General features: G+C 40.4%; 1 protein-coding gene across 3 annotated transcripts in view; it reads right to left on the bottom strand.

The window, feature by feature from the left end:
- Window positions 1-899: 899 nt before the first annotated feature.
- The window catches only part of NPL (N-acetylneuraminate pyruvate lyase), a 40320-nt gene continuing 28527 nt past the window's right edge, over window positions 900-12692 (bottom strand). For all 3 annotated transcript variants that reach the window (XM_027565523.1, XM_027565522.1, XM_027565520.1), the window contains exons 10-12: window positions 10912-10996; window positions 6630-6669; window positions 900-3078 (exon numbers count right to left, since the gene is read on the bottom strand). In XM_027565523.1, coding sequence (XP_027421324.1) covers window positions 2894-3078; window positions 6630-6669; window positions 10912-10996 — 310 coding nt within the window. In that variant the 3' untranslated portion in view covers window positions 900-2893. The remainder of the gene's footprint in view (window positions 3079-6629; window positions 6670-10911; window positions 10997-12692) is intronic.

The following is a 12692-nucleotide window of genomic DNA, read 5'->3' as shown; positions in this document are numbered from 1 at the left end:
CTCCCGGCAATCTTGATTCCAGCTTGTGCTTCATCCAGCCCAGTGTTTCTCATGATGTACTGCACATATAAGGAAGCCCCATAAATACTTCAAATCTTTCAGTGATGGTAACTTTTAAAATCTATGTCTCTTTGACATGGTTGTTCCTCTAAAGTCACTTAGCAAAAGGCATTCTCTTATTGTATTTGCCACTGTTCCAAACAGTGATACATGGGTCATTCAAGAGTCCGTAGATATTTTCCATTCCCCATCTGCTACTGTTAGAAGCACAGTCAAAACTTTGCAACCTAGGAAAAAATCTGAGAGTGGAATTGTGATCTGATCTCTGATGATAATAAATGGAAATTTCTATATCACTTCTTGGGTTTTGTATCTTTTTCAACTTTATTTTGCCAGCCATTGAGTTAGTGGTTTAGCAGCAATGCCATGTTTCTCTCTGGTGTATAAAGAACACACACTGGGGGCTTCCCTGGTGGCTCAGTGGTAAAGAATCTGTCTGCCAATGCAGGAGACACAGGTTCAATCCCTGGTCCAGGAAGATTTCGCATGGCCTCGGAGCAACTAAGCCTGTGCTCCACAACTACTGAGCCTGGATGCCTAGAACCTGTGCTCTGCAACAAGAGATAGCATTGAAACGAAAAGCCCATGCAGCACAACAAAGAGTAGCCCCTACTGCAACCAGAGAAAGCATGTGCAAAGCAGCAAAGACCCAGCACAGCCAAAAATAAGAAATAAAATGAAAATTATTAAAAACAACAACAACATAACAAAGTTTAAACTCAGCCTTGGTCATTTGTTTAACCATCATCTTTCTCTTTGTGTTCACAAGATCTCATTAATCATGTTAAAAGCTCTCCAAGTGCTAATTTCAGATGAGCAAAAAAAGAAAAACAGAGCTCTTTGCTTAATGGATATCCAGCATTTATTTTCACTGAAAAGTTAATTTGGCCTTAGTATCATTAAATAGGGATATGACATCCTCAGAAACAAACATTAACAAAAAACCTCACTTTTCTTCTTCTGGAAGTTAACAGCTATACAGAGAAGTTTCAATGAGGTAGAATATAAGCTCACATAAGCAACTGTGGTTCAATTTCTAATTTAGATACCTTATTCCTAAAGAAGACAGAAATATGAGAAAACAGTATGTGTTATTCCTGGGCAAAAAAGGAGTGTTGTTGTTCAGTCACTAAGTCATATCTGACTCTTTGTGACCTCATGGACTGCAGCATGCCAGGCTCCTCTATCCTCCACTATATCCTGGAGTTTGCTCAAATTCATGTCCATTGAGTCGGCAAAAGGAGGGAGGAGATATAACAACTGTTACCTACCCAACCAATTTTTAAAAGGGTTAGCAAAGATAACTGAATCCATTGTTCATTTTGAATTCTCATTTTGAACAAGTTTTCTTGTTAATTTAAAAAATTAAAAAACAGCATAAACTGATACGAATTTCAAACAGTTCTCTTCTGCAGACTCATCAGACAGGAAACAAAATGAAACCCTAGGTAGTTACTAGATTGGATAATCAAGTTTAAAAGCATTAGGGATTAACCATCAATAGACTTTGTTGCTATAAACCACACACCTGGGTTTGTTACAGAGGAGGCTGAGCAGCCAATTATACATTTCAGGAAAAAAAGAAGTAAAGGGTGTGTAGAGAAAGTTAAAGTGAGATCTTTGCTGCTGCTGCTAAGTCGCTTCAGTCGTGTCCAACTCTATGCGACCTCATGATGGCAGCCCATCAGGCTCCGCCGTCCCTGGGATTCTCCAGGCAAGAACACTGGAGTGGGTTGCCATTTCCTTCTCCAATGCATGAAAGTGAAAAGTGAAAGTGAAGTTGCTCAGTCGTGTCCGACTCTTAGCGACCCCATGGACTGGAGCCCACCAGGCTCCTCCGTCCATGGGATTTTCCAGGCAAGAGTACTGGAGTGGGGTGCCATTGCCTTGGGTCCTCCCTAAACTTTTTATCACTGAAAAGTGACTGCTTGAAAATGCAACTGGAAAATGAAAGTAAGTAGCCACTGGGCTCACTGCAGAAGGGACTCTGGTTTTCACTGCCAATAATTCAGTGCACTGTTGGGGGACACTTTCTCCCCAGTGAGGAAAGGAGGAAGTTGCAGTGCCCAGAGCAGAGAGATCTTTGGTTCTGTGAAACTCTGAGCTTTAAGAAGTTCTCTACAGCAGCAAGTAGACATGAATTCATCTTTTCGGAAGGCCTCCCCTTTGTTATGTGAAAACCACCCAAATAGCCCTTTATTATAGTAACTGAAGAAAGTCTTCACCTAACCCAAAGCTTTTGGGGAAAATTGTGACACTGTTATTAATCTGCAAGAAGATATACTGAGTTAGACTGAGCAGCCAAGTGAACTGATATGTTAATAATTGTGCATAGTTGAGTTATGTTGTTAGATGTAATTGTAATTGGCATTACAGTTAGAATATCTGCCTAAATGCAATCACTCAGAGTTGTCCTAGATTACAAATGAATATTTATTAAAATGAAAGTATATTGTAGTAGTTTAAAATTAGAAAACTTTAAAATAGAATTAAGAACCAGGAATTAAGATAATGGGAGCTCCTGAAGGCAAATGGAATTAATCAAGTACAGTTTTCCTCTTGATTTGATCTCATCCACATATGCAAAAATTTCTCTACAAAAATTTTGTGAAATATTGAATGATTTAGGGCTATGACTCCTTTTGAAGTTTTTGCCCTTTCACAAATAAAAACTTTTAAAAGATCATAGTAGGTATTTAAATACTTGTTGACTGCTGTAAGATTTCATTTGCTAGGAAGGTTGAGTTCAAGCTCATCTAAAAAGTCTTTGAGAAATAAATGCTGTATTCAAGGTGCATTATATTTCAATGTACACACCCTGATTTGATAGACACTAGCTACAAGCTTCCATATTTCCATCCTTTAAATCAGTGCAAGAAAGGAAATCTAGGCTTTTCAGTTTAGCTTCTGCATTATCAGTAAACTCCCTGGAGGCTTTCTGTAGCGGAAGACGGGGTGGGCCCATTGGAATCCCGGAGACAAGGGTCATGATGGCTTTGGTCTGCGACACTCCAAAACCTAGGAAAAATAAACAGGAAACATGGCTGGGACAGTTCACTTTGCCACAAACATTCCAGAGAAGAGATCATATTCTTACAGTGATTCCTAGCACAGGATAAAATGGAACTAAAAGATGGGGTATTTCTGTCAATACGGCAGATTGAGCAGATGCAGGAAGTCCCTGCATGCATGCTCAGGGGCCTCAGTGGACTACAGCCCACCAGGCTCCTCTGTCCATGGGATTGATTCTCCAGGCAAGAATACTGGAGTGGGTTGCCATGCCCTCTCTAGGAGATCTTCCTGACCCAGGGGCTGAACCTGGGTCTCTTGGTGTCTACCCCCACTGGCAGGCAGGTTCTTTACCATTAGCGCCACCTGGGAAGCCCCTTAGGGAATCTGTAGGCCTGTTCTGAACACATACAAATGCTGGAAGCTTTTTTAACAAATTGATAAATTATAAAATAAAACAAAATGAGACTCAAAGTCAACCTCAAAAGCAAGAAGGATGGACAAGAGGTATCAGGAATAAAGAGGTCAAATGAAGCCAATGGTCCATGAGGATAATGTGATTCAGGGATGTACCGCTGTGGATTGAAAGATAGAGGACTTCATCACTAAGACAGAATTTAGTTCCAGCACATCTAAGAAGTCCCTGAGAAATGCACTAATTAAGGGAATAGTTTATGACTCAGTGCTGGTGTTTAGATTAGGGTTGCAATGCAAGATAGAGCCTTCAGTCTGTGAAGTGGAATTAAAACTCCCAGTATCAAGTTGGTAGTCAGTCTTATACAAAAAGCAATAGAAAAAACAAAACCAAACTAAACAAACAAACAAAGAAAAACTCTCCTAAGAAGCAAGGGAGCCTGACTTCTGCCAGGGCTGTGGCTGGAAAAGGAAGTAAAAGAAATCCCACGCCTGTGCCATATATAAACGCTGGATCTATATTATGTGCTTAGTTCAGGAACCATACTAAAAAATATACTTAAAGACTTGGTTAGAACTGATGAAACTGAAGTGTTTGCAGAGGCAGATATAAAATCCCTTGATAAGACACCTCACAACCTGGAGGACAACGAATTCCCCAGGAAACAACTGTCTCTGAAGATGAATTCAGAGTTAAAAGTTATAAAGCACATGAGGAAAAAGAAGCTGCATGGGAACCAGCAAATACACAACTCACAAATTTCACATCCCGAGAAAAGATGACACAAAATTCTGAAAGAGATTACACAGAGATAAAATATTTAAGAATAGAAGCCATAGGCTAAGAGAAGGACATATAAAGAATGGGATCATTTGGAAGAAATAACCAAAAAGAAATCATGAAAATGAAAAATATATAACCAGTGAAATGAAATTGTAGAAAATAGCTGAAGATAATATTAGTGATTTTGAAGGTAGGTCTAAGGAGATAAACCAGAATATGGCACAGGAAGATATTTGTTTTCTTAACTGGCTATTGCTCTTAGATTAAAGGTATGAGCAGTAATTTTCTTTTCCTAAGGTAACTTAGTTACAGTCAGTAACAATTGAGCACTGGGAAAGAAAATACTAGCTTGGCTAAATACATAGAATATACTTTGCTAAATGCAAAGTGACCCTCCTATTCTTATTATGAATGGTGGGAGAGGGAGAGCTACCTTCATGATAAGGCTATCATATTTATTAAGTCTCTCTTATATACAATGGAATGAGAGTCCCTTGGACTGAAAGGATATCCAACCAGTCCATCCTAAAGGAAATCAGTCCTGAATATTCATTGGAAGGACTGATGTTGAAGCTGAAACGCCAATATTTTGGCCACCTGATGTGAAGTGCTGACTCATTTGAAAAGACCCTGATTCTGGGAAAGATTGAGGGCAGGAGGAGAAGGGGACGACAGAGGATGAGATGGTTGGATGGCATCACCGACTTGATGGGCATGGGTTTGGGTGGACTCTGGGAGTTGGTGATGGATAGGGAGGCCTGGCATGCTGCGGTTCATGGGGTTGCAAAGAGTAGGACAGGAATGAGTGACTGAACTGAAACTGAAACTGAAAAAAGAACGAAAGCTTGCAGCTTATAACAGATGGACCTAGAGGGTATTGAACTAAATGAAATTGAAATAAGTCAGACAGAAAAAGGCACTATATTAGTGGAATCTTAACTACAAAAAATAAACAAAGACAGAAACAGGGTTATACATGCTGTATGTCAAATTTATCTCAATAAAACTGGAAGAAAAATCCTTCTTTGCCGTATCACTGCTGGTATGCAAAGTGATCTTAGACATACAGGGAAATGTTTAGTTCCTTAAAAACTGGAAAACCTAGTAGTAGTTCAATATCTACTTTTACGCACCTTAGGAATAATATATACCAACCCATTTTGGTATTTTGTGAAAAGTATTGCTTAAGACAAGGGAATAATAATAGCTAACAATATTGGGTGGGCCAAAAAGTTCCTTCTAGTTATGGAAAACCCAGAACGAACTTTGTGGCCAATCCATTAGTACTGGTGGCACACAAATATGACCAAAATCATCGAAGTGGAAAAGCAAATGGGAAGCATTGTCTTTGAAGGATAAAGAGAGCTGGCTGAAAACCCATGAGAATGAGGGACATAATACATAATAGGTGCTTAGGGCTTGGGAGGACTTGCCAGGAAGAGGCAGAAAGGCTCTGAAAGGAAGGAAGGAGGTCTGCCAAGAAAAAAACCTAAAACTTTTCCTGGACTTGACCCAGGTTCTCAGGAAGGGCCAAGTTCTTGCAGAAGTGGAGTGAATGGTGGCATTTGTCATTTGTTATGGATAAGACTTCGGAGACTGTGGAGAGGTTTCTCTACTCAGATTCAGGGTATTTCCCTCAAACTTTACATTGTCATATTATTCAAACCTCTATCCATTCAAGCTTACTTGTGTTAATAAACTTTTAAATTGCAGATACTCTTGGGAGAGCTGTCAGTCAGTCACATATTCAAGCTGCTTGCTTCCAAATACTTAGGCTGAAATCAGCTATAGTGTGGTAGTAGAATTTTAAGGAGCAGAGGCAAGGGAAGGGAGGGAGTACTGATGGTTTAGAAGAAAAGGGGTAAAAAATGGTGTGTGCACAGAGTAGGAAGGTGAGTAAAGTGCTAAGATGGAAAAGAGAGGTTTGCAGAAAGGTGCCAAGACCTTCCAACTGGGTTTACTTCACCGTTTTATAGGATTGGCTCTGAAAGTTAGCATTAGGGATAGAACCTTGTTTACAACTGATTAAAAGGTGTTCTTGTTGAACCCTCGGACAAAGTGATGAAAGTCCCTCATTACTTTCTCTGAAACTCTCCCAGCATCGTGTGTACAGTTGCTCAGTCGCGTTCAACTCTTTGCAGCCCCATGGGATGTAGCCTGCCAGGCTCCTCTGTTCATGGGATTTTTTTCCAGGCAAGAATACTGGAGCGGGGTTGCCATTTCCTACTCCAGGGGATCTTCCCAACCCAGGATCGAACCCAAGTGTCTTGCATCTCCTGCATTGGCAGGTGGATTCTTTATCACTGTGCCACCTGGGAAGCCTCCAAACCCTCCCGAGTAGCAGACAAAGAGGGAAACTTACCTAGTTTGACCACAAAGTTGATAAATCTCTGAATACAAAACTGGAAAGAAACAAACAAATCTACAGTCAGTATTACTGAACCGTGGTAACAATTTAAAGAATTTGGAGGTCCAATTACAGAAACCTCAAACCAAAGGTCCACACATCTTATTTTTCTGTAGGTCTGACTGAATGGAGAAAAACAGCCAAGTGAGGATGGTTGAGATCCATCTCGGATAACGTAGGATCTTTCTGTATAATATAAGCTTTATGAATCGAGCCCATGAAGAAAAGAAGCTCCAATGAAGGAACTGTTCTATACAGAGTTAGGGTGGGGAAGGCAACCTCTACCCATCTAGGCTACCTAGGTAAGCTAACCAGCTAGTGTAGTTGTTTCCAAATTGGGGTGCTCTAACTTCTGGATGACTTTACAAGACACCTTGGGGACACTTGGCCAAGGCTGATTTATGGAAATCAACTTCTAGATACTCAAATTCCATAAGTGCTATTTCTAAAATTGATCAGAGAGAGGATTTACACATAATGGAGGTGTAGATTGTCCTTTTCCATTTTCCCTTTCACAGTCCTTCTCCTACTTTTGAAAAAATAAAGACATACCTCCTATATCACTGCCTTGGGACACCTCTTGGAATCAAATAAAGGAGCAAATCAAATGTTCAAATGTTGGTATTGGCATCCACAAAGAGAGCTGACAGAGTGATTCCTCTAATTAATGAATAACAAGTCCTCTTAAAAATCATAGGGTTTTCAATTTTTTCCTTTCAACATTGCTTTTAATGTTGTGATTCACACTGTCAGTTGAAAATCATTAAATGATCAAGCATTCTGTGATCTGTGGCATATGACTCAAAAACTGCTTAAAGGACTGAGTGACACTGCTTCTTCCATTCTTATCTACTAATATATATGATCATGCTTTCACAGCACTTATTTCTATAAAAACAAAAACCAGAAATAGTATTGATGCTGAACTGTAACTCATTCTAGCATTAAAGGATATTCATCCCCAAATTCATGAAGCAATTCTTAGAAAAAGAGATCCCCATCCATCTCACGATTTTAAATAGAGATGTATTTTCAATAACATTTGCTTTTTGTGTTGTTTTACTCAATTGTATGTGTGTGTGTGCATGCTTAGTCATTCAGTCATGTCTGACTCTGTGATTCCATGGACTGTAGGTTGGCAGGTGCCTCTATCCATGGGAATTCTTCCAGGCAAGAATACTAAAGTGGGTTGCCATTTCCTACTAAAGGGGATCTTCCCCACCCAGGGACTGAACCAGTGTCTCTTGCATCTCCTGCATTGCAAGGTGGATTCTTTAGCATTAGAATGTGCTTTAGCATTAGAATGTGGCACCTGGGAAGCCCTTAATCAATTGTATACAAGCAACAAAAAATTCAATGCAGATTAAAATTTGAATACCAAGAATGTATATGCATATGTTCTTTTTTTCCTGACAAACTATGGCACATTACGTTCAAAAGTCTCTACTTTGCTTCTCTTCTAAGCTTTTATTTCCTATTCACTATCACACTATCCAACCTTGTCTTAGCTTGGTGCTCAGTGGAAATAATTTAATCAAATCATTCATTAATAATGTTAGCTACTCATAATAAAATTAAATATATAAAAAAACAAAAAACCCCAAAAGTCTCTACTTTGTTGTTGTTTTTTTCTTACACTTAATATATCATAGAGATCTCTTCACATCTGTGCATATAAAACTTTTAAAGGGCTGTAAATAGATCCATTAAAAAACTCAAACACAGCGGTGGGACCTTTCTCTTTAGGCTGTGCCCAGCTGTCTTCTGGGCTTCCCAGGTGGCTCAGCGGTAAAGAAGCCACCTGCCAATGCAGGAGACATGGGCTCGATCCCCGGGTCAGAAAGATCCTCTGGAGGAGAGAATGGCAACCTACTCCAGTATTCTTGCCTGGAAAACCCTATGGACAGAGAAGTCCATGGGGTCATAAAAGACTGACTAAACAACAAGGTATTTAACCGTCTCCTTGGGTGGATATGTGAGCTGTTTCCATCTTGTGCTATTATAAACAATGTTATAAGGAATAGCTTTGTATATGCATTATTTCACTTTGTAAATATAATGGATGGCATTTAAGTCTATGAGAATGAGTAAGTTTAGCCCTAACTTTTTACTTGTTTGTTTCTTCACTTGACTACAAACTCCTTTAGGGCAGAGACCAGCTTTACTGAAATCAAGTATTCAGTTCAGCCCTTGGTATATTAACAAATAAGTAAATGAGACCCACTCACACTGGCTTTCTGTAAGAAAAAATAGAATGTGATGAACGAAACTCCTTCCCAATAATGTTTTAAGTGAGATGATTTATTTGAGTAGGACTAAAAGAAAAAATGGGATGGAGATGGAAGCTGAGTCAACCCATAAAAGAAACCACTAAATGGAAGGGTCCATCTTGCATCCATTTCATGCCATTCTATGATTTTCCCTCCATTCAGCTCAGAACAGGTTGAAATTTTCAAAAATACTTTTTTTTCTGGGAAACTTTGGAAGAAGAAAATTATAAATGAAAAGAGATGGCATGAGTCTGCACAATTCAGACTTCATGCCTTAGTTTAAAACCAACGTCCTGCCAATGCTTAATCTAGGTGACATAGCCTCCTAAGTCCTTACGGTGTTCCCGCTTTCAGCCTCACCTGGTCTGAGGCTGAACAAAGATGAATATTAAATAAGCTGTTTTAAACTTTAAGTAGGAAGTAGATTTAGGCTGGCTCAACGTTCAGGGCTAAAGGCTAAGGATGTATTTTTTTAAATTAACTAATTAATTTGGCTGCGTTGGGTCTGAGTTGCAGCATGCAGGGTCTTGTTTGCATCTTTGGCTCTTTCCCTGTGGCATGGGCTCAGCAGTTGCAGCACGAAGGTTTAGTTGCTCTGTGGCATGTGGGATCTTAGTTCCCCAACCAGGGATCTAACCCACGCCCCCTGTGTTTCAAGGTAGATTCCTAAGGAATGGGCCACCAGGGAAGTCCCAGGAGGGACGTATTTAATCACTCTTGGCAACTGCTTCTTCCTATTCTCTTCTTGGTTAGAGCTCAGGTCACCCCCTCTAACCCTCAGGATGCTTTGTGGCTTCTGCTCTGTAATTCCTGATTTGCCCTGATGGTGGCCAGTTCAGTTCAGTTCAGTCGTTCAGTCATGTCCGACTCTTTGCAACCCCATGGACTGCAGCACGCCAGGCTTCCCTGTCCATCACCAACTCTCGGAACTTGCTCACACTTACGTCCATCGAGTCGGTGATGCCTTCTAACCATCTCATCTTCTGGCCTTCCCTTCTCCTCCTGCCTTCAATCTTGCCCAGCATCAGGGTCTTTTCCAATGAGTCCATTCTTAGGACAGGATGGTGGCCTGTCCTATTCAAAAGATCCCTTATCTGAGCTTACTGGAACCAACCACCTGCTCTGATCTTGCTTATGCCTTTCATTCCCACTCATTTTTTTTTTTTGGCTACTCCTCTTGGTCACTTCTATGATCCTGAAAGTTCCTAGACCTCTCAGGGCCTCCAGAAGTTACTCTGTTGTGCTGACTCTTTCTTTCCACCTTATTCTGTTTACCTAAAGTATACACACTACCAGCTGCTGTGACTGGTTCTAGCCTTTGGTGAGGCTCTTCCTTTTCTAGACAGCGAGGCTGTCCTCCCTGTAACATTAACAGCAGCCACCATTTCCCCCAGGGGTCTTCCCTAAGACACACCAGTTTCTGATGCTTTTCTCTTCCTGTTTCAAAGTTGGTGTCTTCCTTTGCATCACCTACTTAGCTCTTGTTTCCTGCCTGGTGATAAAGTTCTCAGCAACATTTCCAGGGCAAAGGAGACTGACCTGCTCTGATTTTGGATAAAGTCTCCTGTTTTTGGGTCACCAGCTTCATAGCTTCTTTATATACTCTGGTGACTCAAGTGTCAAGTTCTCAAGGGGACGGCATGTGGTCACTTACCCAGAAACCCATCACTATTATTTCACAGTCATAAAAACACTTTGAATGTAGATTAAAAATAAGATCATCTCTAGGAGGAACAGAAAGGAGTCATTCCCGTATGGGGCCTGTCCTGATTAGACATGTAGGGAGTGTGGACAATGGGGCAGATTTGGTTTTAAACAAACAAAAAAAGACAGGAAATACAGAAAGAAGCAGCTGGGCAATTTTAAAGAGGACAGGCATGGTAGGAATGCTGATGAGAGAGAATAAGAATTCTCAAGTGGGAAAGAAAAAAGGCTGTGATTTCTAAGGAGGGAAAAAGAAAGCTAACCTGATGGTTCAGAGCTGAAGAGAAGTCCTTTCGTTCAAAAGCCTCCAACATCTGCTTTGTCTTTTTTCCCAGGTAGTTATAGGTACTAGAAAGAGAAAACAGCACATACTGTAAGGTCAGTAACTCAGCGGGAAGACCCAGCTCTGCAAACCCCTCTGAAGCTTAAAAGGGAAAAATATACCAAGCCTTCCAGAAGCCTATTTTTGGGCCCTAATCTATTAAAGCATCAGGTGTCTTTAGTTCTGAATTTTCCAGCAATACTAAGCAGTGCAGAGGAGGCAGAGAACACTAAAGGGAATGAAGAAAAGGGAGGAAAAATACAAAAAGGGTAGAGTTGGAAAAAAGTGAAAGACAGAGGTATATTTGGCAAAGAGTGACTGAGGGCAACACCTGACCCAGGGCACACACAGAGGTGCAATGCTAGATAAGAACTGTGGATAAAAAGAAAAAAAAAAAGAACTATGGATAAAATGCAATGTCTAAAGTACATCCTAGAAACCTTAAGCTGAGGAACAGGGTGAATGGAGCACCACAGTAAAAGGGGAAAATCCTAGCAGATTACCTCAGTTCTTTGTCAGGTTACATGCTACCTAGAGACTAGTTTCTAATAATAATATGAATACTGATTATAATAATAATATGAGAGACCTCTCATTGACTATTATATTTCACTGCCTGACATAAACCATGTCTGATCCTCCCAAAACCCTGCGAGGGAGATGTGGTCTCCATTTCGCCGTGAAGATGCTATGCCTCAAAGAAAGGCTACAGAGTTGTCAAGAAGGTTTTCCATCCCTTTGTACCGCCTTCTATCACACTTCAACAAACACAGAGATGAGAGTTATTTGATCTGATAAGATGTTCTTGCCATCTTAAAAAAGAAACTCTAACTCTACCAATAGTACCTTAGACTAATCACTGGATTCTTAGAGAAACCAGCAAGGCAGGCGTTTCTTGAAATTCAGAACAAGGATGTTTTCCCAGCTTCTCATACAGTAACTCGGGATCAGAGAAGGGTTTTATCTTTTTGTACTGGGAACAGCATATTGTTGGTACTTCAAACATGTAGTCCCTGGAGTCCATACAAGGGATTCCAAGACTGTGAAGTTCATATTTTCTCCCAGTAATAAAATAGGGAAGAATAAAATATAATTGCTGAGGTAAGTTACTTGCAGACGTGAAACACTGGAGTTCACAATATGTTACATGAAGGTCTCAGGGGTCTTGGAATGTTGATCATGATTAAGAAGAAATGAACTGTAACCAAATGTACTTTGCCTTCAGATTATGTTGACAGAATAAAAATGCCTAGTATGAAGGTCAGAAAAAAAAAAAAAGTCTAAAAAGAACTTCCATGGTCAGCAGATCCAGGCATTCAGGCTTCCTCAGTATAAATGGCCTGTGTGACAATGGTTGTTTCAGGCATCCTGGCTCGATGAATGAGCCATTAAGATTATCCAACTCAACTACTCTTCATCAAAGGCATGCTCACCAAGATATACTATGAGTTTTCACTTTGCTTCCCCTGTACTTTTCCCACAGGGGGAAAAATACACTTTTAGTTAATAGAAATAGTTCAATCTGCTTGCAGGCACATTTCTAATGAATTAGGTTAACATGTGCAGTGGACATGCTCAATCGAATGTCCCCGGGCCTTTTGCTGAGTAGACATCGGGCCACATGATTCTGCCCTCCCAGTTGCAACTGATTGGGCTTTAGGTGGACATCTGACTTGGCAGTGCTATCTAGTGACAGCCTGAGATGCCCCAATCAGGCACCAT

This window comes from Bos indicus x Bos taurus, chromosome 16, assembly GCF_003369695.1.
Source record: "Bos indicus x Bos taurus breed Angus x Brahman F1 hybrid chromosome 16, Bos_hybrid_MaternalHap_v2.0, whole genome shotgun sequence".
NCBI classification, from domain to species: domain Eukaryota; kingdom Metazoa; phylum Chordata; class Mammalia; order Artiodactyla; family Bovidae; genus Bos; species Bos indicus x Bos taurus.
Note: the sequence above shows the minus strand (reverse complement) of the source record. Positions and strands in the feature narration are given on the sequence as shown.